The sequence below is a fragment of the Pygoscelis adeliae genome, unplaced genomic scaffold (assembly GCF_000699105.1).
Source record: "Pygoscelis adeliae isolate BGI_AS28 unplaced genomic scaffold, ASM69910v1 Scaffold32, whole genome shotgun sequence".
NCBI classification, from domain to species: domain Eukaryota; kingdom Metazoa; phylum Chordata; class Aves; order Sphenisciformes; family Spheniscidae; genus Pygoscelis; species Pygoscelis adeliae.
In genome coordinates, this window is record NW_008824368.1 from 1,564,070 (window position 1) to 1,586,930 (window position 22,861).

General features: G+C 39.2%; 1 protein-coding gene across 1 annotated transcript; it reads right to left on the minus strand.

The window, feature by feature from the left end:
• Window positions 1-315: 315 nt before the first annotated feature.
• MRPS31 (mitochondrial ribosomal protein S31) lies at window positions 316-22,541 on the minus strand. Its single transcript, XM_009319933.1, has 8 exons — window positions 22,490-22,541; window positions 20,709-20,857; window positions 20,367-20,508; window positions 19,491-19,649; window positions 13,602-13,748; window positions 10,422-10,495; window positions 5,892-6,035; window positions 316-685 (listed from the first exon to the last, which is right to left on the minus strand). The coding sequence occupies exons 3-8, from the start codon at window positions 20,501-20,503 to the stop codon at window positions 474-476; spliced, it is 873 nt and encodes a 290-aa protein (XP_009318208.1). The 5' UTR covers window positions 20,504-20,508; window positions 20,709-20,857; window positions 22,490-22,541; the 3' UTR covers window positions 316-473.
• Between the last annotated feature and the right edge of the window lie 320 nt (window positions 22,542-22,861).

A 22,861-nucleotide genomic window follows, 5' to 3' on the forward strand; every position in this document is an offset into this window, starting at 1 on the left:
ATTTAATGAATTAGCAAAACGAACTGTTACTACCTCAGTAACAGCTTTTCAAAATTAAGAGTTGTATCAGGAGTTTTTAAAAATGAAAGCATTGCAAGTTTTCCAGAACGGGAAAGACGATCAAACCTGTCAAGATACACACCAAGTGTGAAGGGTGTAGGAAGTGGAATTAGACCTAATATTTTGTATGGTCAAAAGATTAGTTTTAAATTTAAAAGACAACAATTTTGATAAACTAAATTTTAAATGCACATTCTACAAAAGCCGTACTTTTCAGTTCCTTCTTTTGTTGTCAAAAAATATCTACATATACGTAGACATACACACATGAAAGTATGACCTTTCAGTTTATTATTTAAAATTCAACTTTCAGGTCACATGATTACTATGCACTGACAGTATTTCCATTATAAGAAATCATCAAATTTTGATGCAATGATTCTTCATTTCAAGGTTAAGCACTTTCCCAAGTCTCAAATCTCTTGAAGAAGTTCCTTCTTTTCCTCAAAATACTTCTGAAACCACTCAATATGTTCAATCTTCTGTTTAACAGTGAGGTATGGGTTTTTTGAAAGCCCACAGATGACTAGTTCCATGAAGTGGCGAATAGGTCCTTGCTTGGGAAAGTCTTCGAGGTGTTTCTCCAGAAAGATATGTTCATGAAATTCAGCATTATCCTCCATCCCTAACAGAAGGGACAAAAAAATGACAAAGTTGTTATCAGAATAGAACAGCATATTTATCAAAGTAAAAAAGGATATAGTTTGAAAATAATCTCAAATCAGTAAAATGAATGGTTCTGTGCCTTTTAATTCTTTCGCACAGTTAAGCCAACCACACAGAAGTGGAACAAACTGCAGAATTTTAAGACATTAATTTCTCCCTCCACACAAAAAATGTCAGCATATATCATACTCCTGTCTACCATATTACTCCCATTTTGTGCTCTCACTTATAAGAATATCTAATATTTAAATCAACTTTCTGGCTGGTAATCTTGCTGAAAGCTGATGCCAGGGCGGGAGTGGGGGGAATAATTAAAAAAAAAAATAAATCGATCTTCTGGCTAAAAACCTGTTTGTTCAATACATGAAAATTTTGATTCATCATGGGTACCACCTTTTAGACTGGGGACACTTTCTTAATAAATTCTTTAAGAAAACACTGATTGCCTAAATTCTGCAGAGGATTAAAGAATACAAGTTAGTCTTGAACAAATGAGGCAACCCCATAAACTATGTAATACTGAACAGCTAACACACACTTGCATGTTCATTCCAAGTCATGGTTTTAACATCCTATTGCTACCAAATGGGCACAGAAAATTGTTTTTCTAATACTTTCTGAATCTAGGAGTGTATGCCAACATAAAAATGTTGTATCTCACCAGCTGCTACTTTTAAGTTGTAACCAGCACAAAAGATAATGCATTCAAAAGCATCCACAGGAACACGGGACAAGGGATTATTGTACATCTCTAATCAAGCACAGCTCAGATCCTATGGTAAATTTTTCTTCTCTGTCCTGTGGATTTCCTTTGCTGTTGTTCATACTATGATGCTAGCGTACACAAGACAGACTCAGAACATAAATTCCTACATACAGAAAAAAGGGTGCTTTTGCAGTTCCCAATTCTGAGATAAAAACCCAAGGTGAATTGGGATTTGCAATTGGAAGATTTTTCTTCAGTTAGGGATAGATGAAAATTTTTATTTGATCCCAATTTGCTATAGATTTGTAAATGACATTTGCACCTTTAAGTAAAAATCTGTTACTAGAGAAAAGTATTGCATATGAACATTTCCAGGCAACAAAAATGGGAAGTCTACACCACAGACATAAGTGCACACGTTTTTCTACACTAGCTAGGATATGATATATTATTTGACAACGTTCAATCAGGAGGATTAAAATTGAGGTAATCAAGCCATGTCAGTCCTAGGCTTCCTCCTGTGTTAGCGCTTCTACAGTTTCAGAAGAAATGATGCACATCTCTGGGATTGAGAAGTCTCTCAGCTTGTATTCGTTAAGTTTGTGTTCTTTCTTTTCTGTTTTAAACTTTAGGTACTGCAATATCTGAAGGAGCTAGGAAATACCTCTATTTTTCCCCACAGATTTTTCCCACAAATTTGTGAGTGTACCAATACCAGCTACATGCCACATTTATCTCCCTTGTCCTTGAAAAAGAAAGCATGCTTCCTTCTTCAGAAGCCCTCTTCTTTTTCCTTTATGTTACAAGGAAAAAAAAGTCATGTCAGCTTCAGAAGGTATATTTCTGCTGTGCTTGGAAACCGATGTCCACTTACAGAAGCACAGAGATGATCCTTTTACCATGCCACCCACGCTGACTTTCCCCCACCGAGGGAAGGTGGACTCTCGCTGTACCTGGATGCTGCTGGTTGCTTTCACAGGCTAACATCCTTTCCAGATTTCCATACTTTTGCTGGTCACAAAAATCCAAGGGAACTAAACCAGCGAACCCACTACTGAGAGAATCTGAATAATGCTGACAGTAAAATTTGGCCTTCTGGATGCTCTTCTTTTGGGGATAGATACAGGGTATCAGGAGAGATTATGTCTAATTAATAATTTCACCAATTTTCATCTCTAACCCAAAAGAAATTAAACCATTTACAGTCTCACAAAAATGCAGGTCAGAAGGAAATATTACATCATGTATTTTGATCTCCCATTTGTCAAAGACACGATATATGGTTTGGGGATGAAGTGTTAAGTTCAAACATTTCAGTTAGACCACATATTTCAGTCCTCAAAAAAGTACAGTGTGCATCACAAAAAGAGACCACAAATGCCCAAAGCATCAGAGGCCGAGACCTCTGGTGGGAACTGATTAGATGAGATATGCTCACATGACTCCCCCCACCCCCAGCAAGCCATAACTCCTGCTGCATGGGAAGAACAAGCCTGTCCCTCAGCCTCTCTTGCACTGTCCTCAGAAACCTAATTTGAAAGAACATGCATGCTGGGATTCTGAAGTAGAGGATTTTCTTTATCAACCTCAAAGCAAGAAGTCACCCACTCTCAATATCCTATTTCCAATCCCCTGCGTACTACAAAACAAAGTCTGGGGAATTTCTCTAGCTAAAACACTAACCCTTCCAAGACATGACCAACCTTGCCTTAAAGACAACATCTCAAATGCAGGTGTCCATCCTTACAGGGAGTGGTGCTGACATGCTATAAAGATGACCAAGTATGCTGATCTAATGAAAGATGTCCCTGCCCATGGCAGGGGGTTTGGACTAGATGACCTTTAAAGGTCCCTTTCCAACACAATCCATTCTATGATTCTAGGATTTTTAGAATGAGACAGATCATGCTCTTACAGTAGGTCCCTAGAATAGACCCAGAATTAGTAAAGCAAACCCCCAAAATGGCTGTGTAACATTTGCCACCTCTTGGCAAACTGATCCAATGCTTCTCTGCTGGGAACAGCATCTCAGCAAAACAGCCAGAACAGGACTTGGTGAACTTTTGCCTACAGAAGCCATCAGGGGCAACTTGAGGCATTAATTTTCCAAGACTTCCATTAAGCCTATCGCTTCTGCTGTAGCGATCTCTGGCCCACCAGAAGCATTTGCTCCTCAGAATGAGGTGCTAAAGCAAAGTAGCACCAATAATCTGCACTGTCGTTTTTAACAACTGCACTCCCTCCTCAGGATTTGAGTCATCAAGGCATAAATGCACAGAAATAATTTTAAAAAGGGGCAGAAATCAATGTTTTTCCCAACTTTTTGCCATGGCAAATCACGGAGCAGAACTAAAGCTACTAGAAGCAGAAGAGGCAAGCAGAAAGGAGGAGGAGCAAGAATGACGTTACGCAAGCTATACTAATGGTTTGCTAATCTGGTAAAAATTAATCAGAGGTCAGAGAGATGGAAAGAAAAAAAAGGTAGTTTTCTGCCTAACAGTGACTTCAACTGCATCAGATAAGGGAAAGGACATGCAGGCAGGAGCAGACAGCAGGGCAGCGGAGGGGCGGGGAAGACTGCTACTGGCCACTGCAGCAAGTCAGTATGTCTAGCCACATCTTCAGATGTTCGCACCAAGGCCAGAGAAGTTTTAAAAATCATGACCTTGCCCTGATGCCTCAAAGCACAGCACAGTGCGCCTTGGTAAAGCACTTGTAACGAGATAACCGGAGATGCTCTGGAGCCAAGAAGAACAGTTATAAGCCATCTTCTTTCTTTTTTATCTTTCATTTAAAACTTTAAAGGCTTTCATAATGCTAGAAGTTGAATATACATGCTTCCTCAATAGAAAATTTAATTACACTTATGTTTTTAAAGCCACATGCTTGTGGCATAAAAGAAAAACCACAAATTTCTTGATACAGAACAAGCTGAGGTAATGTCCTCCTATTGAGGGAGATGACTGTTACAAAACTGCAAAACTAACAGCAGGAAGGGACATCTTTCTTTTGCAGACCACTGAAATTACAGTACATTGATATAACCGGAGCGAGGTTCTCAAGCTTTTAATTGTGCTTTGACATACCTGATCTGATTAACAGCCTGTGGCTGGCAGTTTGATAGGATGGAATTTACTGACTTGATATTTCAACCAGAGAGGTGATAGATTTTGGAACACTCCACTGGAATTTTCCACATGACTAGTCTTTGTGGACAAATCAATAAAGATTCTTGTTTAAGTATATGTAAAGACTCTTTGTCCATTTGCCACCCCATCCCAGACAGCACGGTTCCAGCCGCATTGCTGCAACAGAAAAACCATTGGCCGCCAAAGACGCCTGGTCCACTTACGGCCCCAGACAGCAGGGTTCCAGCCACATTACAACAACAGAAAAACCATTGGCCACAGTGGTTTCAAGCTTGCAAAAACATGACTAGAGTATACTCGGATTTCTACATGATGGAACAGATCAATTCTGGGAGCAGTGATTAAATTCTGTGAAGAAACTGCCAAAATAGGATGAGAATAAACATTAAGAAACAATGAACCACATTATGCAATTTGCAACTCAGTATAGGACAGATTTTCAAAGACTCCCAGCTTCACATACTAACCTGTTTTGCTTTCAGTGACTGAATCATTCTAAAGTAGTTCTGTTTGATGTCTTTAAAGTCTTTAAAAAAAAGCAACAAAACACAGCCAAGCTCTCCCTGAAGTTATGAAGTCCCCTTTCCTAAAGTGTACACTTGCTTTGTGTAGCTGTTCTTCCCTTCCTTAACATTCGCACTCTCTCTGCTGGCTTAACTTCACACAGAGATTTTTTTTTTTTTCTTTTAAATGGTAATAAAAGTAAATACCGTGAACAAAGATGTCTAGTTAAGATAGATGTCCAGAGTGAATGAATATTGTGACTGTTTATTCTTATGAAACGGATAGAACAAAGGGGGCAAACAACTGTTTAACACTCGGCTGGCGCAGATACAGAACTAGCAGATAGCTGATTAGGATCCGGCTAGCCACTTGGTCTGAGAGCCACACCAAAGAACAGAATCAGCATTATAAAACACACACAGCAGTTTTAAAATTCCCCATCCTCTGCTAGAAGCGTCTTTAAAGAAGTTGCATAGTAAAAGGTATTATGTAATAGATTTGAATGGCCTTTTGGTGTTGAAAGCATCAGGGCCGAGTGAGAAAGGGAGAGAGGGAGTTCTCCCCTTTTTGGCAGCAGCCAGTCCTCAGATCAGCCAAACCACCTGCAGGACTTCACCTGAAGAGTGCCAGAATGAGTTCATCTGAAGCATCTCTGATTTGGGACAGTTGGAAAGTTATATTTGTTTACTATCAAATGCATGACTCATAGCTGAAACACTATGTTAAAACAGTCAAAGGTCATAACATGCTCCAATTCTCAAAACAGATAAATACAGACAGATAATAAAAGTTAACAGTGCATGTACCAGCTTCATTGTCAATTGGGAACTCCCACAGTATTCCTTCTTTTGTCCACTGGATCATCTCCTCAAAACCGTTTCGGGGAGGTTGTGCAGTTATTGCTGCAATCTCCTTTGCAAATTCCAGATCCCAAATTGTTGGTGAAGATACTAAAAAAGAAATTTTGTAAAGATCTGTCAGCATGCCAAAGACTTCTCACTAGCTAAAACAAAGTCCTTTAACATTAACCTTTACAGAGACTGTTACTTTCAGCTGTGCAAATTTTTTTACCTCAGATGCCAGCATCACCTTTCTCAAATGACAATTCTCTGCTGAAATGAAAGTCCATTAAATTCTCAAATGTCTGGTAAAAATGTATTCTGAATTCCTAGGGGACAATTTATTTTTAAGCCTTTCACACAGAGCAGGAATTTAATTTTTCCACGATCTTTTTTTCCTTTTTGTCTTTCACAAATTCATACGACAAACTCTGAACTTGACTGGTGCACTCTGCTAAAGGATCTTGCTTACTACAGGAGTTTTCAGGTACTTCACAAATACACTCTCCTTCAGGAAGATGACTCAATCTACAAATGATGGCAATTCCTTCCCCAACACTCTTAAGTGTCCCAGTTTTTGTCTCTCGGGCTTGAGAAATCCTGATTTCCTATTCTTTGCCCAAAGTCAAACAGTCCCTTTAGGGATGCATCTTTCCCGATGCATATAATTATTACTTTTTTTTTTTTTTTTTAAATCAGAGTGTGCTCATACAGCAGCAGAGTTACACTTAAGGAGCTCCTGCCCCTCCACCCAGGAGAACTGGTCATGAGCCCAGACTGAACCGCATCGCTGAAGTGAAGGGAACAAGCTGTTACCACAGGACAGGGAGGAACCGCTGGGAGTGCCTTGGGCTGCTGTCTCATGAGCTGGCCTAAGTCGTGCTCCCTTTTGTTCTCTTGTCTCCCCCTGTTACCAATTCACCCTAAGCTCCTTGGAACAGGGATCTTCATGTGAATACAAATGTTACAGTCCATTTGAAGTGGATCATGGCCAATCAGCTATTATTTTACTACTCATAAGCGTGTTTGAAACTAAGGTAGAATTTAATCTCTGGCTCAGTAGCTTACAACTCAACTGGATTTAAAAAAAAAATCTCCCCCCTCCTTTAAGAAAAAACAAAATGAAAGGGCAAATGGTATTTTTACATACTGAAAAGTGTTTTCATTTTTTGTGTTAAATGAGCAGATACTTTTTCAAACTATTTCTTACTTAGCAGGGAAATTTCCAGAACTATATTCCCTAGCTGCCTACTTTGATTTGAGGGCTGGAGGCATAAATAAAATACAGATAAAGGACAACATGGGAAACCATAGCAGAATGAAATTATTGTCCACATCTTAAAGAATACCTTCTAATAATGCGCTACTAATAAATCTTCTAATAGAAAAGAGCAGAAACTCATTTTTTCAAGCTTGCAGTAAAGGTGATAAACATTGTATTTTCACCTCTGTGAAACAGAAATACTGATATTTTATGTTAAGAGTTACTGATATTTTATGTTAACAGTTATGAATATTCTTTTCAGGATGCCAATTTACTTTCCAGTTAACATGCGGGTTTTCAAAATAAATATTCAATACATAACACAGAACTTGCTTTTCTGTCATGTATAAACAATATTTTAACTCATTATCTCCACTAATACGAGCCAAGAAAGTGAAAGCAAATGAATTAAGGTATCAAGTATCACACTGGTATTTCCTGAGATTAACACAAAAAAATTTTTTGTCATCAGGCTTAGTCAGTAAGCCAAGTAATAAACTTCCTGGCTTAGAATATATTGTAGATTTCCTCAAGGCTACCTGGAATCAAACAAGGGAACACCACATAAAAAGCTGAAAGAAGCTTACTTCTTAATATCTAATTACAAATCCAATAAAGTCCACTTGCTCTCTTACACAATTAGTGCACATTCCAGTTTTGTGTTAAAAAGCATCGTATCTAAACTTTTTATCTAGGGTGACTATTATAGAATCATAGAATCATTAAGGTTGGAAGAGACCTCTAAGATCATCGAGTCCAACCGTCAACCCAACACCACCATGCCCACTAAACCATGTCCCTAAGCGCCTCATCTACCCGTCTTTTAAAGACTTCCAGGGATGGGGACTCAACCACTTCCCTGGGCAGCCTGTTCCAATGTTTAACTACCCTTTCAGTAAAGAAATTTTTCCTCACATTATGTGCCATTGCGTCTGCATTGTGCTGATGCAAAAAAGAAAGGTTAAATTCTCACCATTTTACCTCAGTAAATTTGATTCAACTCAAACACCAGGTACTTGAACACCACATTTGTCAAGATAGCCAAAACAAATGCTGCATCATTCATTATGTTTTTATATGTAAAATGGACTGATTTTAAGGAAATTGGCAGTCTTAAACAGCAAATTGAATTCCATTCTAATAAGCAACTTTCATAGACCACCACAGAGGTGGCTGCAATCAGAAAGCTCACAGCTGCTTTAAAATATGTAAATAGCACTATCTGGCATTTTACTAAACAAATTCAGTAAACAAATTAATTTCTCCCTGCAGTTTCAAGTGTTAAAAAAAAAGGACAAAACTACTCAGCTAGAATCTGGCAAAAACTAACAGTCCTACTCTTGAAACGGAAACAAATATGTATCATTTTCTAAGATATCAGAGAGGAATACTATTTCTTCTACAGCTGCTGGCTTTATATATAGTTCTAAGTCACTACACTGGAATAAAGTCTTTTTTCCAAAGGGCCTCAGAATAGCTTAGGAAAATCAGCGTATTAAAGATCAGTGCTAACAATGCACAGTTTCATTGTTCAGAAAGAAAAGTGAGGGAGGGAGTTCTTTACGTGACTTGCCCATATTCACACGCTCTTAGCTTTAAAGTGGACTGGGTTTCAGCTAAGTCTTCATGCATGAAAACTATCCCCCTTATGAGGCATTAAGACTGTTTCCGCAGAGCTGTGCCATTCAGTGAATATGAAGGTGGGTCATACCTGTTTTACTGTTTTTTTGTTTTTATCTTACGTGACTTTTGGCGTGTATATTCAGTAGATTAAGGAATTGGCTGGATGGTCACATCCAGAGAGTAGTGGTCAACGGCTCAATGTCTGGGTGGAGATCAGTGACAAGTGGTGTCCCTCAGGGGTCCGTGCTGGGACCAGCACTGTTTAATACCTTCATCAATGACATAGACAGTGGGATCGAGTGCACCCTCAGCAAGTTTGCAGATGGCACCAAGCTGAGTGGTGCAGTTGACACACCTGAGGGACAGGATGCCATCCAGAGGGACCTGGACAAGCTCAAGAAGTGGGCCCGTGTGAATGTCATAAGGTTCAACAAGGCCAAGTGCAAGGTCCTGCACCTGGGTCGGGGCAACCCCCGGTATCAATAGAGGGCTGGGGGATGAAGGGATTGAGAGCAGCCCTGCCGAGAAGGACTTGGGGGTACTGGTGGATGAAAAACTGGACTCTGCTCTGGTGAGACCCCACCTGGAACACTGTATCCCACCTCTGCAATCCTCAGTACAAGAAAGACATGGACCTGTTGGAACGGGTCCAGAGGAGGGCCACAAAAACGGTCAGAGGGCTGGAACACCTCTCCTATGAAGAAAGGCCGGGAGTTGGGAACTTGGGTTTGACTCCAGAGATAGGAAGTCTTTACCGAAATTCAGATTACAAATTCTTTGCGTTGGTACCTCACTTCAGTTACAACATTGAAAGATTTAGACTAGATATAAGGAAGAAATTTTTTTACGCTGAGGGTGGTGAAACACTGGAACGGGTTGCCCAGAGAGGTGGTGGATGCCCCATCCCTGGAAACATTCAAGGTGAGGTTGGATGGGGCTCTGAGCAACCTGATCTATTTGAAGATGTCCCTGCCCATGGCAGGGGGGTTGGACTAGATGACCTTTAAAGGCCCCTTCCAACTCAACCCATTCTATGATTCCATACGTATATAAAGAGTAGGTAAAGCAAGGTGTCATTTGTCAGCCACTTACAGGATCTTTCAAGCTACATATACAACACTAAACAAGAAAAGGTCACAAAGCAATTGAAAGCGTGGTCTTGGGTTTTTTCTACCCTGCTTATGCTTAGCCACCTGTAAAGCACACTTGTTTCCCTGGGATCACAGCCTTGCATTTCTTTGCCATAAAATGAAGGCAGCAAGTTTGCAACGACCAGATAAGCTACTGGAGCCAACATACCCGTTCTCCAGGCTGGATTTACACTCACAGAAGAAAGACTGGCCTTAGTGACAAAAAGCCAGTTTTACCCTTCAAGTTCAGTACCAGAACGTCCTGATCAGTACAGAAAACATTAATCTATTACACTGCATGGAAGTTTTCCTTACTAAAAATCAGAGTTACATTAAAGTATTCTTTTTTTATAGGTCTGAAAGCAGAAGTTAACAGGTCATAAGTCTCCTTCACAAAAGTGAATCTCTTGATAGTCTAACAATTCAGAACCCGGCTTCACTGGGTTCTGTAATGTTTTTCATTATTGAATTTCCACTAACCTGTTTTCAGTGCATTTTCTGTTTCTGTAGAAGCCCTAGTGAATATATTAAGCCTCCTTCCTACTTTGAGACTTCTATAAACAAAAAAGAAAAACGATATTTAGTATTTCGCAACAGTTCACAGCATTGCCAGATAACAAATTTAAAAGCACAGAATATTCTCATGAACTAACATCTCTGGAGGAAAAAAAAATGAGAGTGACTCTCACTAAATCCTCAGGCTTTTAACCAGAGAAAGTGTTTGTGACTATTACTCCTCTGTAACAGAGCTTCCCAAAACACTTCCATATGAAAGAATGAGCATAAATCAAACATTGTATTTGCAGTCACTTTTTATTGAAATATTTAGGAATCTGAACAAAAGCTAAACAGTATCAAACCACAGTACTCAAGCAATTTTATGAAGTTGCAACTAAAAAGTGAATCTGGTGATTTGGGTTTTTTCCCTGTAAAAAATATTGCACAATTCAGGAAGAGAAAAGGCAACAGCTAAATCAAACAATTCCTGCTTTATGACATAAATAGCCTCTTCGGAAGATTGCACAGCCACCTTCTCTGCCACATGGCAAACACTCGAAGTACATCTGTATGATATATTTTAAATAGCATCACCCTGATGCCCTCTCTTCTGAATATAGAAATATTTCACTCTGACCATCTATTTTTAATCATATTTATCTTTAGCATAAGCCTATACTAAAAAAAAAATATTTAAAAATCCAAGAGTTCAACAAGTAATCAAAATAAATTTTCTTATAAATGGAAACAAAGGAAAATCAATGCCTTTACTGTAGAACACACTAAACTTTAGAATAAATGATTCTTTTAATCATACAATCTTCCAGGTTTCCACTGAAATTCTAATAGTTCCTACATTATGTTATTACATATTCACTGTTACCCTGGCAGTACTTGCCCTTCCTGACCTTAAAATTTCAACTCTCTGGATTTACTGCAGATTTCTGATGGCCACAACTACTTCTGCAAACCTGCTCTTGTCATATTACATTTTACTGATGTAACTACCTTGGATCTATTTCAGCACAGAGCAGTCTAATTACAGAGCCTTAAAAGAATGTTGATTTAGGATTGTATTTTCCTATCTGTGTGTAACTCCCAAAAACATTGGCCAAAGATACAAGCGTGACTTGGAAGAACATTTGTTTTAAAATGACTAGTTCAAATTACTATAAAGCAACATCACTCATTTGATTGAAATCTACTAACTCGAGTTGAACTCGGATATTCTTCCTAACCCATTCTTTTCATATTATCAATAGATAAGTATACCTGTTAGATTTTCAGGGATGCAGGAGGAAACTTAGGACTAAAACCGGAGGCAGTTTGCTCATTACAGGGATTTTAAAAACTATTTTAAGGTACTGCTCCTGAAGTTATATACTAAGTACAGTTTCATCACACAAAGAGGGCGAGACAGCTTCTCAGATATCATAAATGTAATGTTCTCATTGATTTTAGTGTTCTCAAACATAAGTGAAATTCACTTTACTTTGCACTATGTTAATAAATGAAAGTTTAGCAAAGATATAAAATAACATACACTGTACAAGCATGTAATAGCTTGGGTTTTACTTCTAGATCATATTATTTCTATTCTTTCAAACTTTGAAAAACTTTTAATCCAACACCTTAAATAAAGTATTTCTCACAGTCAGTCAAGAATCATAGTCTAACAACAAAATTACTTTCATGTGACTACCAACTCTGTCTGATAATTATCCCCAGATTAAAAATATCTATAGAGCTATTCAGCAACTGATAATGAAGTCAGTTCCATTGCTCCTCAAACTGGCAACTTATAGCTGAATGAAAATCCCAGGACAGAAATATCTAAGTCAGGAGGGCTTGGTCTAGAACCTTGTTCCACTTCTTCCTTTCAACTTCCATCACAAGAAGCCCCTCTTGCACTTTCAACAAGCTTTGCATCAGGAAAAGAAAACATTGCTTGCTGGCCTTATAACATTGAAGAGGCTCAAGAGATACTTCCCTAACACACCTTAACACAGTTTGGTAGTTCGAGAACAAGGAAGTTACTCAGAAACATTTCAGCAAGCAGGCTAAGTTCTTCTAATGACTGGCTATAGCCACTTCTTCGAGGTTTTTGCATGATCTACATGGCTCAATGCATATGTTACAATTTGTTCCTTATGGGAAGTCACAACGCTCTGTTTAGGATATACTGAAACAGATGTCTTGGCCAAAAAGCACAGAATATTGTACATTACTCACCCATAAATTTGTGCTTTTTCTTTTCTTAGTTATCCAAATTCTGCCTTCAGCATTATCTATCTAAGCACAAATGACTTCCCCAACTTCCAGCCCCTAACCCCAAGAAAAGGGGATTAATTTGCAAATTAAATTAATGATTAGAGAAGTTAATCTTACTAAAAACAGAACTGCTAGAGAAAGAATATGCTGACAGGAATGCGATGATGAGCTGCCATGGGAAAATCAAAAGATCGCAGGCAAGAAAGCATAGCTTACAGGAGTTAAAAAAAAAATTAGAGCACTCCTTAGTTCATTAAGAAATAGACTGGCCACATAACCAGTAGCAAGATAAATTTAAGGAGTACCCTGAAATCATCATGTAAATTATAAGGTTCATTTCATAGACAAGTATAACATCACAGACAACAGAGAAATCAGTTACAGAATGACTTATCAGTTGCAACAAGGTGGTAAAAAAAAATAAAAAACCAACTTTAAAATCTCTTTAAAACTGCAACAGAATGGATGAAACTTTTCTAAACATAGAACATTTATCAAAGTTTTCCATTAGATGAAAGTAAGCCTTCAAAGCCTCCATTTCCCCAAAAGTTAAGAAAGTGATATAAAATTGTATTATGCATGAGAATAATTTAAACTAGTTAAAACAAACACAATTATATTTCAGCACCAGGTTTTTTAGTTATCTAAAATTTAATATTAAAAAGTGCACATTATTTGATTAGCTGGTTAACATTAAGTGATGTGTTCTCACAGTTTATTTCAACACTAACAACACTTTTTTTGAAAAATACTTCAGTAATTTCTTTAAGCTCTGAAGTATCATGGTAACATGAATATGTACAACTAAATCTAAAATATTATCCATGAGTAATTTTTATTTTTTTTTTTTTAAACACACACTCCTATTGGAAGGGAACACAACAAAAATACCTTCTGGAGTCAGAAGACCGAGGTGACAATCTTTCAGGCTTGATTCCTTGACCATCCTCATCCAACTCCAAGGAAATGCGATTGGATATCCTCACACCTCTCTGAGCTGGGGACTGCCTTTTAACTGCCATTTCTGAAATAACGTTGCTGAAATTAAAAACATGAATGTAAAAACTCAACACATTGACAAAGCAAGGAAGTTTGTCACATATATTAACCAGAAACTCTACTCTCAATTGTTTTCATAAGCCTCTGTAAGACAGAATTATATATTCCTCACAGAATACACCCATTTTTGTCATCAAACATTCAAGTCTTACTTTTTAAACCACCTCAGTTGTTACATTCTATATAGATTAAATGAAAAGTGCTATTTTAGCCTACTAAATCTACAGTGAATGCTTTCTTTGAAATTATCTAGTTTCCAACTAAAAGAAAAATTTCATATATCTGCATACCAACAGTGACAGAGTGCGCTAGGTATGTTTCGCTTAAGTAAATGAGGAATTTCTCTGGATACAAGGAATACGCTGAAATAGGGAGGTAAAAATCACCATTTTTTTGGACAGGAAACACCACCACTCAGGGACAAAGCTGTACTGCTGCAGACCAAAAGGAAGCTTGCCTTCACACATCAGCTGACATGGGTCAATCATGCCACCCTAATAAGTAGGTCACCTTTCCTGATCCACTGCAATCTGTTGCATTGCATAATCATATTACAGCATTAACAGACCACATCTTCCTTCATAATTCTGTAGTCAAAAATCATACATGAAGAACAAATGCTCTGATCTCCTCTGGCGCGGTTTGCAGCTCATTCTGAGCTCAAAGGAAAAAACACACCACCTTTCTGCCTCCGCCGATTAATCCCCTTAACCGGTAAGTCTGTTGGTTGGTAAAGACCAAGCTGATAATTATTCCTCACAGCTATCCTCTCCTCCCAACCACTTCCAGTAACACACAGTCATCCAAAATTGCAGCGCTCAAGTTTTAAGAGAAAAATATGGTCTCAAAAAAACAAAAATAGGCCAAGTCAAAAATACTGCATATCCATTTTATGAAAATCTGAATAAAGTCCAAACTATGTTTTTGGTAGGTTAAGTCAAAAGAGATTTTATTAAGAAGAAAGAAACACTTGTGGAAAATTGTAAAAGCTAATTGCCACAGCAACATAGCAGGATTTTCTCTTCGGTCTTAGATGTGGTTGAGAATGGCAGAACAAGAATAGCATAGCGTTTTGAGTACCTACTCTGAAAGAAAGGCATCTGAAAATAAGTTTTAAATCATTTCATTTTAATCTTAAAGAAAAAACAATCTCAGATTAGTTGCGTATCTCACACTAGAAATTACTCTATGAAGTGCCTACTGGCATTAGTGAGCTGGAGTTGGGCCAGAGGCTTGACACACTTCTGAGAGTCACGGGGACATAATTCCTAAGGTCAGTCACACACGGACCAGCCCAACTGCTTGGCTTGGCTGCGACCTACAAGGCTGGAGCGTTCCCATGCTACAGGGGGATCAGGCTTCCTCTCAGAAGCTCTTCTAACAGCCGATCTTGATTTATTTGTGGTTTTGCACAGTAGGTCTGGACAGACTATGCTACCAAGCTATCAGAACGTGCAGTCAATGGTATCATATTCTCACTGTAAAGTCCTAATGTCACCCCATCGTTGGTATACGAACATTTCTGACAGCAACATTCATCACTCCATCATTAGAAGTGCCCCTGTATTAACTAAAAATAAAACTACAAAGATGTTTTTAATGTCTTTTGTAATGAAAAACATCAGATTACAAATTCATATGCCAACCCCAGCGTACCTACAGTGGTTAGATATTACATGATGTTACCTCATGTCACAACACGAGTTTAAAAAAATAAGCTCCTAGATACTTCTGCCTTCCAGAGATGAGAAGAGGTAGAGCTTTTGTAACAAGCACAGATTCGCTCTCCCTCCTGATCACCAATCAGTAATTGTAACACTAAAACCAGAGACCCAAGGAGCTTTGGCTATACTTTAGCCTAAGCTCTGAACTACTTTACTTCTTCTTCACCCAAAACAGGAGCTGAAATTTCAACTTGTAGTGCCACTGATTCTATTTTGGTATAGTGCTGTTGTAATTTCCATTGAGTGAAACTTCATCCCACACTGAGAAAAATAAATTCCTGTATCATTAATATTTTCCCCTCCTAGTGAACACGCTGTCCTCACGCTGTCTACAAAACAAGGCGATGAGACGACTGCATACAACAGTGACCTCTGGAGGCCATGCCACAATCCTGGAAAAAAAATTAGTACGAACCAAAAGATCCGGACAACGTACAATTTATTTTATACCCCCATAAATCTCAACAGCACTATCCCAATTTTTTTGGGATAAGTTGAGCATTATATGGCTCTACTGCTTGGGAAGGTATCTCATTTTTAAATAGTTTTAAATAACGGCGGAATATATTGGCTTTTAAAATGTGTCAGTGTATTGAATGCAAAACCTTTATGGAAAAAATGAAAAGTTAAACTGCCCATATTCTCTTGTTGTCAAATAAAAATCAACACAAAATAATCATGTATGAATAAAAGAAATCGCTTTCTAATATATTAAAAGCATTTTAGTGCCTTCTGCTGGACTTTTTAAAACCAACAGTTTTAACACTGATCAGAAAGCTGAAAGTACCAAATTCATCTCAGAGTTTAACTGTGAAAGGTTATTATTAGCCAAGTTTTCAGTCATGAGAATCAGCAGGAGCTGCTGGTCTTTCTAGAAGACTCATCCTTTGATAGAGTTTCAAACTGTTACCTAACTATTAAGGAAGAAAACGGAACTTTTACTGTTTAATACCTTCATCAATGACACAGACAGTGGGATCGAGTGCACCCTCAGCAAGTTTGCAGACGACACCAAGCTGAGTGGTGCGGTCGACAGGCCAGAGGGACGGGATGCCATCCAGGGGGACCTGGACAAGCTGGAGAAGTGGGCCTGTGTGAACTTCATGAGGTTCAACAAGGCCAAGTGCAAGGTCCTGCACCGGGCTCAGGGCAACCCCCGGTATCAATACAGGCTGGGGGATGAAGGAATTGAGAGCAGCCCTGCCAAGAAGGACTTGGGGGTACTGGTGGATGAAAAACTGGACATAAGCCAGCAATGTGCATTCGCAGCCCAGAAAGCCAACTGGCTTCATAAAAAGAAGTGTGGCCAGCAGGTCGAGGGAGGTGATTCTTCCTCCCCCTCTACTCTGCTCTGGTGAGACCCCACCTGGAACACTGCATCCAGCTCTGGAGCCCTCAGCACAGGAAAGACATGGACCTGTTGGAACGAGTCCAGAGAAGGGCCACAAAAATGATCAGGGGGATGGAATACCTCTCCTGTGAAGAACGGCTGAGAGAGCTGGAGTTTAAGAAAGATGAGGACAAACTTCTTAGTAGGGCCTGTTGAGATAGGACAAGGGGGAATGGTTTTAAACTAAAAGAGGGTAGATTTAGACTAGACATAAGGAAGAAATTTTTCACAAGGAGAGTGGTAAAACACTGGAACAGGTTGCCCAGAGAGGTGGTGGATGCCCCATCCCTGGAAACATTCAAGGTCAGGCTGGACGGGGCTCTGAGCAACCTGATCAAGTTGAAGATGTCCTTGCTTATTGCACCTTTAAAGGTCCCTTCCAACCCAAACTATTTTATGATTCTATGATTCTTTTCAGCATATAATAAAAAACATTAATATATATTCTCAGGTAGAAGCAAGCGAGTTCATAAAGCTGCCTCAGGGAATAGAACTTGCCAACTCAAATCAGAGCAAGCCAGCTATGACACTCCTAGTCAACCAAAAAGGCTGGTTTTGGTTGAGCAAAATGCATTTTTCTAACCATAGTGATTCATCCACAAGCACGTTATAAAATATTGTAACAGCACATCTTAACCCATCAACCAACTATATAGAGGCACTATACAGTTGCTGGGACTTCAGCTTTTAAATTTCTGAAGAATTTAAACTCTCTTTCAACAGAAAAAAGCCTTTTTTGCTTGGACTACAACTTCCTTAGATGCCTTCCTTCTTCCACAGCAGCCACTGCTGGGTTAAGTGCTTCAGGGAAAGTGCAGTGGGTGGTAAGGAGAGCGAGCCCTTGTTGCCAGTAGGCAGACCAACCACATTTAGAGAAGAGTATGTATACCTTAAGGAACAGATGCAGGCCCGTATGAGGTTAGCCACTGCACATATTAGCTCAGTCAGTATCAGTACAGTCCTCTAACATCTAACCAGGAACTGAAATAGGTTCCAATTACATTTAAGTTGGCCACCCACAGCTGATGCCATCATCAAGACATTTGTGTGCTCTGCTCTTCTAAACACCCCAGTGACAGATATGGAACAACCTAAATGGTAATTAATAGTTTAATGAACATATTCTTTATATAAAATATTCCTTATTTATTCTCCTTACACTAGTAAGTGTCTCTTAGGGTTTTGGTAATACTGCACACAAAAACAAAAAAAAAAAGTAGAAACACATCAATTTTACATAAAACAGCCAGACCTCTAACCTTTAAAGCTATTCATTTTGGCTCCAAAAGCCTATGGGGAGATAAGCTTCTGTCAAGTTCTCAAGATCTCCTATTTTCAGGCTGAGAGGACATTATGAAAACAGAGCACACACACACAGCCTCTGGAGACGCTTCCGAGTACTACCTAAAACCGTACTTCCTCCTCAAATAGCACACACTTCACATGTTTGGAGAGAATTTCATTCTGCTCTCCACAACCACCATTAGCACTCTTGGTAGAGAGAATCATGAATACAGGCTAAAAGGGAAACTTGCACAGTTTCTCCCTTTTCCCTTTACAACCTCTGAAGAACACACATTTTGTTTAACAAAGTTATTTGCTGAGCATTGTGCTTCCCAATCTATTTGCAACCATCTAACTCGACTTATTTGCAAGCATCCGTCACATTCGTCCTTAGTTTCCACTCACGTGAAGGGCAGACATCAGCCACAAACATCACTAGTTTGTTGGCTACTCTGTTTGCAGTTCATTGATAAACATACCAAGCAGATCCTCTACTGATCCCTAGAGCAACCTACAAATAATAATTCACAGGTCAAACTTAAATCCTGGTTTGGGACAAGCTCATTTTCACAGAATAAATTAAAACTAAGATGATAAGCAGCTTGCAGTTCACACCACAAACAGCCATAAATAAAGGTTTCACTTCCTATTTTGCTGAAGATCCAATTTTCTGTTTAGTTGAGCATTTCACCTGAATTTAATGCCTTATTTTCTGAGTAGTTATCTGAGCTGGAAAAAAGAGAACAAAAAAAATCTGTCTTTAGCCATCATCCAAAAGAGCAGTATGCACAGCTGTTTCAGTTTCCAAACAAATGTTTCTCATCTGTTTGAAAGCCACACTGGAAACAGAGTTAAGCCAAGAGATGAGTTTCTTGGGTTGACTGGAAAGTTTTGAAAGGAAGGGTGGGGCTATAAATAGAGCCGCTCTCGTTCAGTTCTGCAGAGCTGTCATGAAAATTCACCAGTCCAGACAGAATGTCTGAAACGTTTACAAATCCATCCATTGTGTGAGATTTTCGGAAGCTTGGGAAAAAAAAACACAAACACAAACCTGTTGTTTTGCTAGCCTGTCCAAGAAAGTAATGATCCTGGGCAGGAAAACAATTCCATTTCTGCAAAACCATTCTAGAACAAGATGGCAAAATTTAGGGAGTTTGGTAAAACCAGACCAATGATGTTCCCATTATTCATTAATTCCAAGTGTAACTTGTCCAAATGTATCTTTTAGGGCCATCTTTCCAACACAGAACCCAGTCACCTTCAAGATGACATTGCAAAATCAGAATTTCAAACATTACTGAGAATAACATTCAATATACAAACCGTATGTTAATAGTTCCCCCCTTTTTCTGTTTATCTGTGGTTTCTTCGTGTCGTCTTAGTTGTGCAATTAGTTCTGATTCTGTCTGTTTCTTGTTGAGTGGTAGGAAAGATGCAACTGCAGAAGCAGCCTCCACCAGTTCTGGACTTAAAGGCTTGCCTCTGTAAAAGACAACAGATACGGAAATATGAAAAAATAAAAGCCTTAATATATTTAAATTGTCATTTCTGTACTGTCATTTTATATCTTAATACCTCAGAAGTTACAGTTACACATTATCCCAAATGGGGGTGCCGGTGGCCAGAAGGAAGGCCAGGTTTGCCCTGTGTTGCACTAATTATCAGCTGTTAAATGACACTGACAAGCTGTTGTACTCAAGTGGTCAAAGACCACAGGCAGCACAGACCTGCAGGAGTATAAACACAACATGGTGGGAAGCCGTTCGCAAGTCTCAACAATCATGATGCCATTCTTAATTTTGGACTTGGCTGCTTTTTTTTTTTTTCCCTTTTTCCTCAGCTTTATTGTATTTTAATTAATATTTTATTTCCCCCCCCATTAAAATAACTTCCCACAGGCAGCTGCTAGTGCTACCTTTCAAGAGTCGCAGTGCAGAAAAAGGTAACATATTGTAGAAAGCACACAACATCATTTATCCAGATTCTCCCCTGTGATTTACTGCAGTCTACATCTACACTACATTCCCTTACAAGACTCTTTTCTATACTTGGAAATAGCATTTGATGCTTTATTTTGCCCTAGATAATGAAAAAACCTTGCGGGGGGGGGGGGGGGGGGGAAAAAAGGGAAAAAAAAAAATAGGGGGGGGGGGGGGGGGCAAGGAGAAAACAGGCTAAGAAAAGTTTGTTATACTTTACCGCTGGGTGTCTTCTGTAGTTTTCTGAAGCATGCTACCTTTACCGTCCGGGCCCTCCAGCTTGTTTGTGGCTTGCTTTTTGATCTCACGTGTTTTTAACTGTTGGAGTTTCTTCCTGTAGCTCACTTCTACCTTCATATTACCAATAATGTCTAACAACTTCTGCTTTGGTCAGGCTAAGAAAAGTTTGTTATACTTTACCGCTGGGTGTCTTCTGTAGTTTTCTGAAGCATGCTACCTTTACCGTCCGGGCCCTCCAGCTTGTTTGTGGCTTGCTTTTTGATCTCACGTGTTTTTAACTGTTGGAGTTTCTTCCTGTAGCTCACTTCTACCTTCATATTACCAATAATGTCTAACAACTTCTGCTTTGGTGTTTCTGCTGTACTCTTCTGACTCTTTGATGCCACTTCAGTGGTGCTGTCTTTGGAAGCGGTAGATTCATCCTTCTCAGTAGAAAGCACGCTGCTTGTGCTGAAGAGTTTCTGTATTTTGCTAGATGATATACAAAGTTTAAAAAAGTAAATACATAAAAAAATCAGGAGTTACAAATAGGGTCCAAGGCTGAATTTTGTAAGCCTGCAAAAAACCCCACATCAGTTACAACTGTCTAGGCCTAACTGAGTGCAAACTGAGTATGTTAAGTACATGTCAAATGTGTACCTTTTGTCTTTTGAGAAGGGCTAGGGCACTATTTAAAACTCTTGATTATATATGGTTTCTTCATCACAAAAATAATGTAAACAACTTTACTTCCTCCACAAATAAGTTGTGTTTAATCTAGGAACTTAAAACTTTTAAAGTATCCCTGCATTAGGTAGCAGACTGAGAGTTTGAATCTACTGGTACCCGATACTTAAATTTGTTAGTACTATAGAAAACTCTCTGTAACTCTTAAAATGAGGCAACAAAGAGATCACTCCTAGCCACCTAAAAAAGATTGTACACACACATTTAGCTTCACATTGTTTTACACTCGTGGCACTACTATGGATCACATTCCCCTACCCTACGTCCTGCAATATAGCAGCCAAGCAGCCTTATGAGGAGATGGATCCTGCCGCAAGATAACCCAGTAACAAACAAAAAAGTTATTTTGGTTATTTTTCCATCTGGAACAGCTCCTCTACCTAGTTTACCACATCACTGCAAAGAAGCTAAAACTGGCACGGTGCAGGCGAGGATGTGAAGCCAGGGACAGCAGGGAGGGAGGAGAGGTCAGGGAGCTGCTTAGGATATTGCTGCAATGCAGACACAAACGCATTCTCTGGAAAAACTATCATAAAATTCAAAGAACTGTTCTCTTTAACATTCTAAAACAGAATGTTTAAACCTTTACATTCTCAACTACTTTTTTGTTTAAAAACCATCTTCAAGTCACTAAAATAAAGAAAAAAACCTTACAATTAAATATTTATTTTGGTTCAAAATAAAACACTTCAACAGATCTGAAAGAATTTTGAAATACTTTCCCCCCCTCACACACACCTCTCTGTGTAAGCCTGCTAAAAAAGAAAATTCTGCTAGTGTCAGCAGGCACCACGTTATTACTTCAGTCACTCTGCACTTAATAAATTGCCAGCATCAAATTGTCAGCATTAAACCCTAAATTTCGATGTTGAAAAGCAGCAGGAAAATTTAAGGGAAGCTTCAGAACCACATTACTGAGAAGATGGTAGGAGTCCTACTGTTTCACACAGAGCTGTTCTCCACAGATCTTTTTCAAACATGTTTTTCATTAATTCAGGCTGCACGCTCCTTAAAACTATTTATCCATTCAGAGATCTTTGCTCACAGCGTCAGAAAAACACAGCAAGACTGCAAGCCTTAAACATTTAAAGCCAGTAGTACATTGCAGCTTGCATTACTGTATTTCACCTACCATCAGGTTTGTCTTCTGCTCGGAAGCCTAGCCTTAGAAAGCAAACACAGCTAACAAAAGAAACCAAGCTGCTTTATACATGAGACTATCACAGTATCGGAGCCTGTCCAAAAATATTGAGGAGCTTTGAAATAAAAGAAAAAAATAAATGCACAACCGACTTTTCATTAAAAGCAGTTAAAATCTTCTAATAAATAAAAACGAACTTCCAAATACTACTTTTAGCCAGTGCTTTGGGCACGTACCTCTGCCAACAGGCAGCACCGCTCTGCTGATAACACACACTGTAAAAATATGCTCGGGTCACGTACGTGTATCATTCACACCACTCAAAGATGAGGAGGACAGCAAGGAAAGCAACAGGAGAAACACAACCCAAACCACTCCCCTCTACTTAACTTCACTTTCCCAATGACTTCTGCCCAACCGCACACAGCCCCAGCAGGACAGACGGACTCGGGCTTGGCCTGCTTGCTGCCCGAGCGGGTTTAAACCCCGAGGCACCCGGGAGCAGCGCAGCTGAAGCTAGGGCGGCGGGCGGGCCGGCCGGGCGCAGCAGGGCAGAGCGCGGCACCTCACCCGCCCGGTCCAGGCGCCACGGTCACGGGAGACAGCCG

Coding starts and splice junctions, on each gene's coding strand:
- MRPS31 (XM_009319933.1), bottom strand. CDS start 20,503: ATGAAGGTAGAAGTGAGCTACAGGAAGAAACTCCAACAGTTAAAAACA. Junction 13,749..19,490: donor GGGGGAACTATTAACATACG/GTTTGTATATTG, acceptor TTTTAATTTCAG/CAACGTTATTTCAGAAATGG. Junction 6,036..10,421: donor AGAAAATGCACTGAAAACAG/GTTAGTGGAAAT, acceptor TTTCTTTTTTAG/TATCTTCACCAACAATTTGG.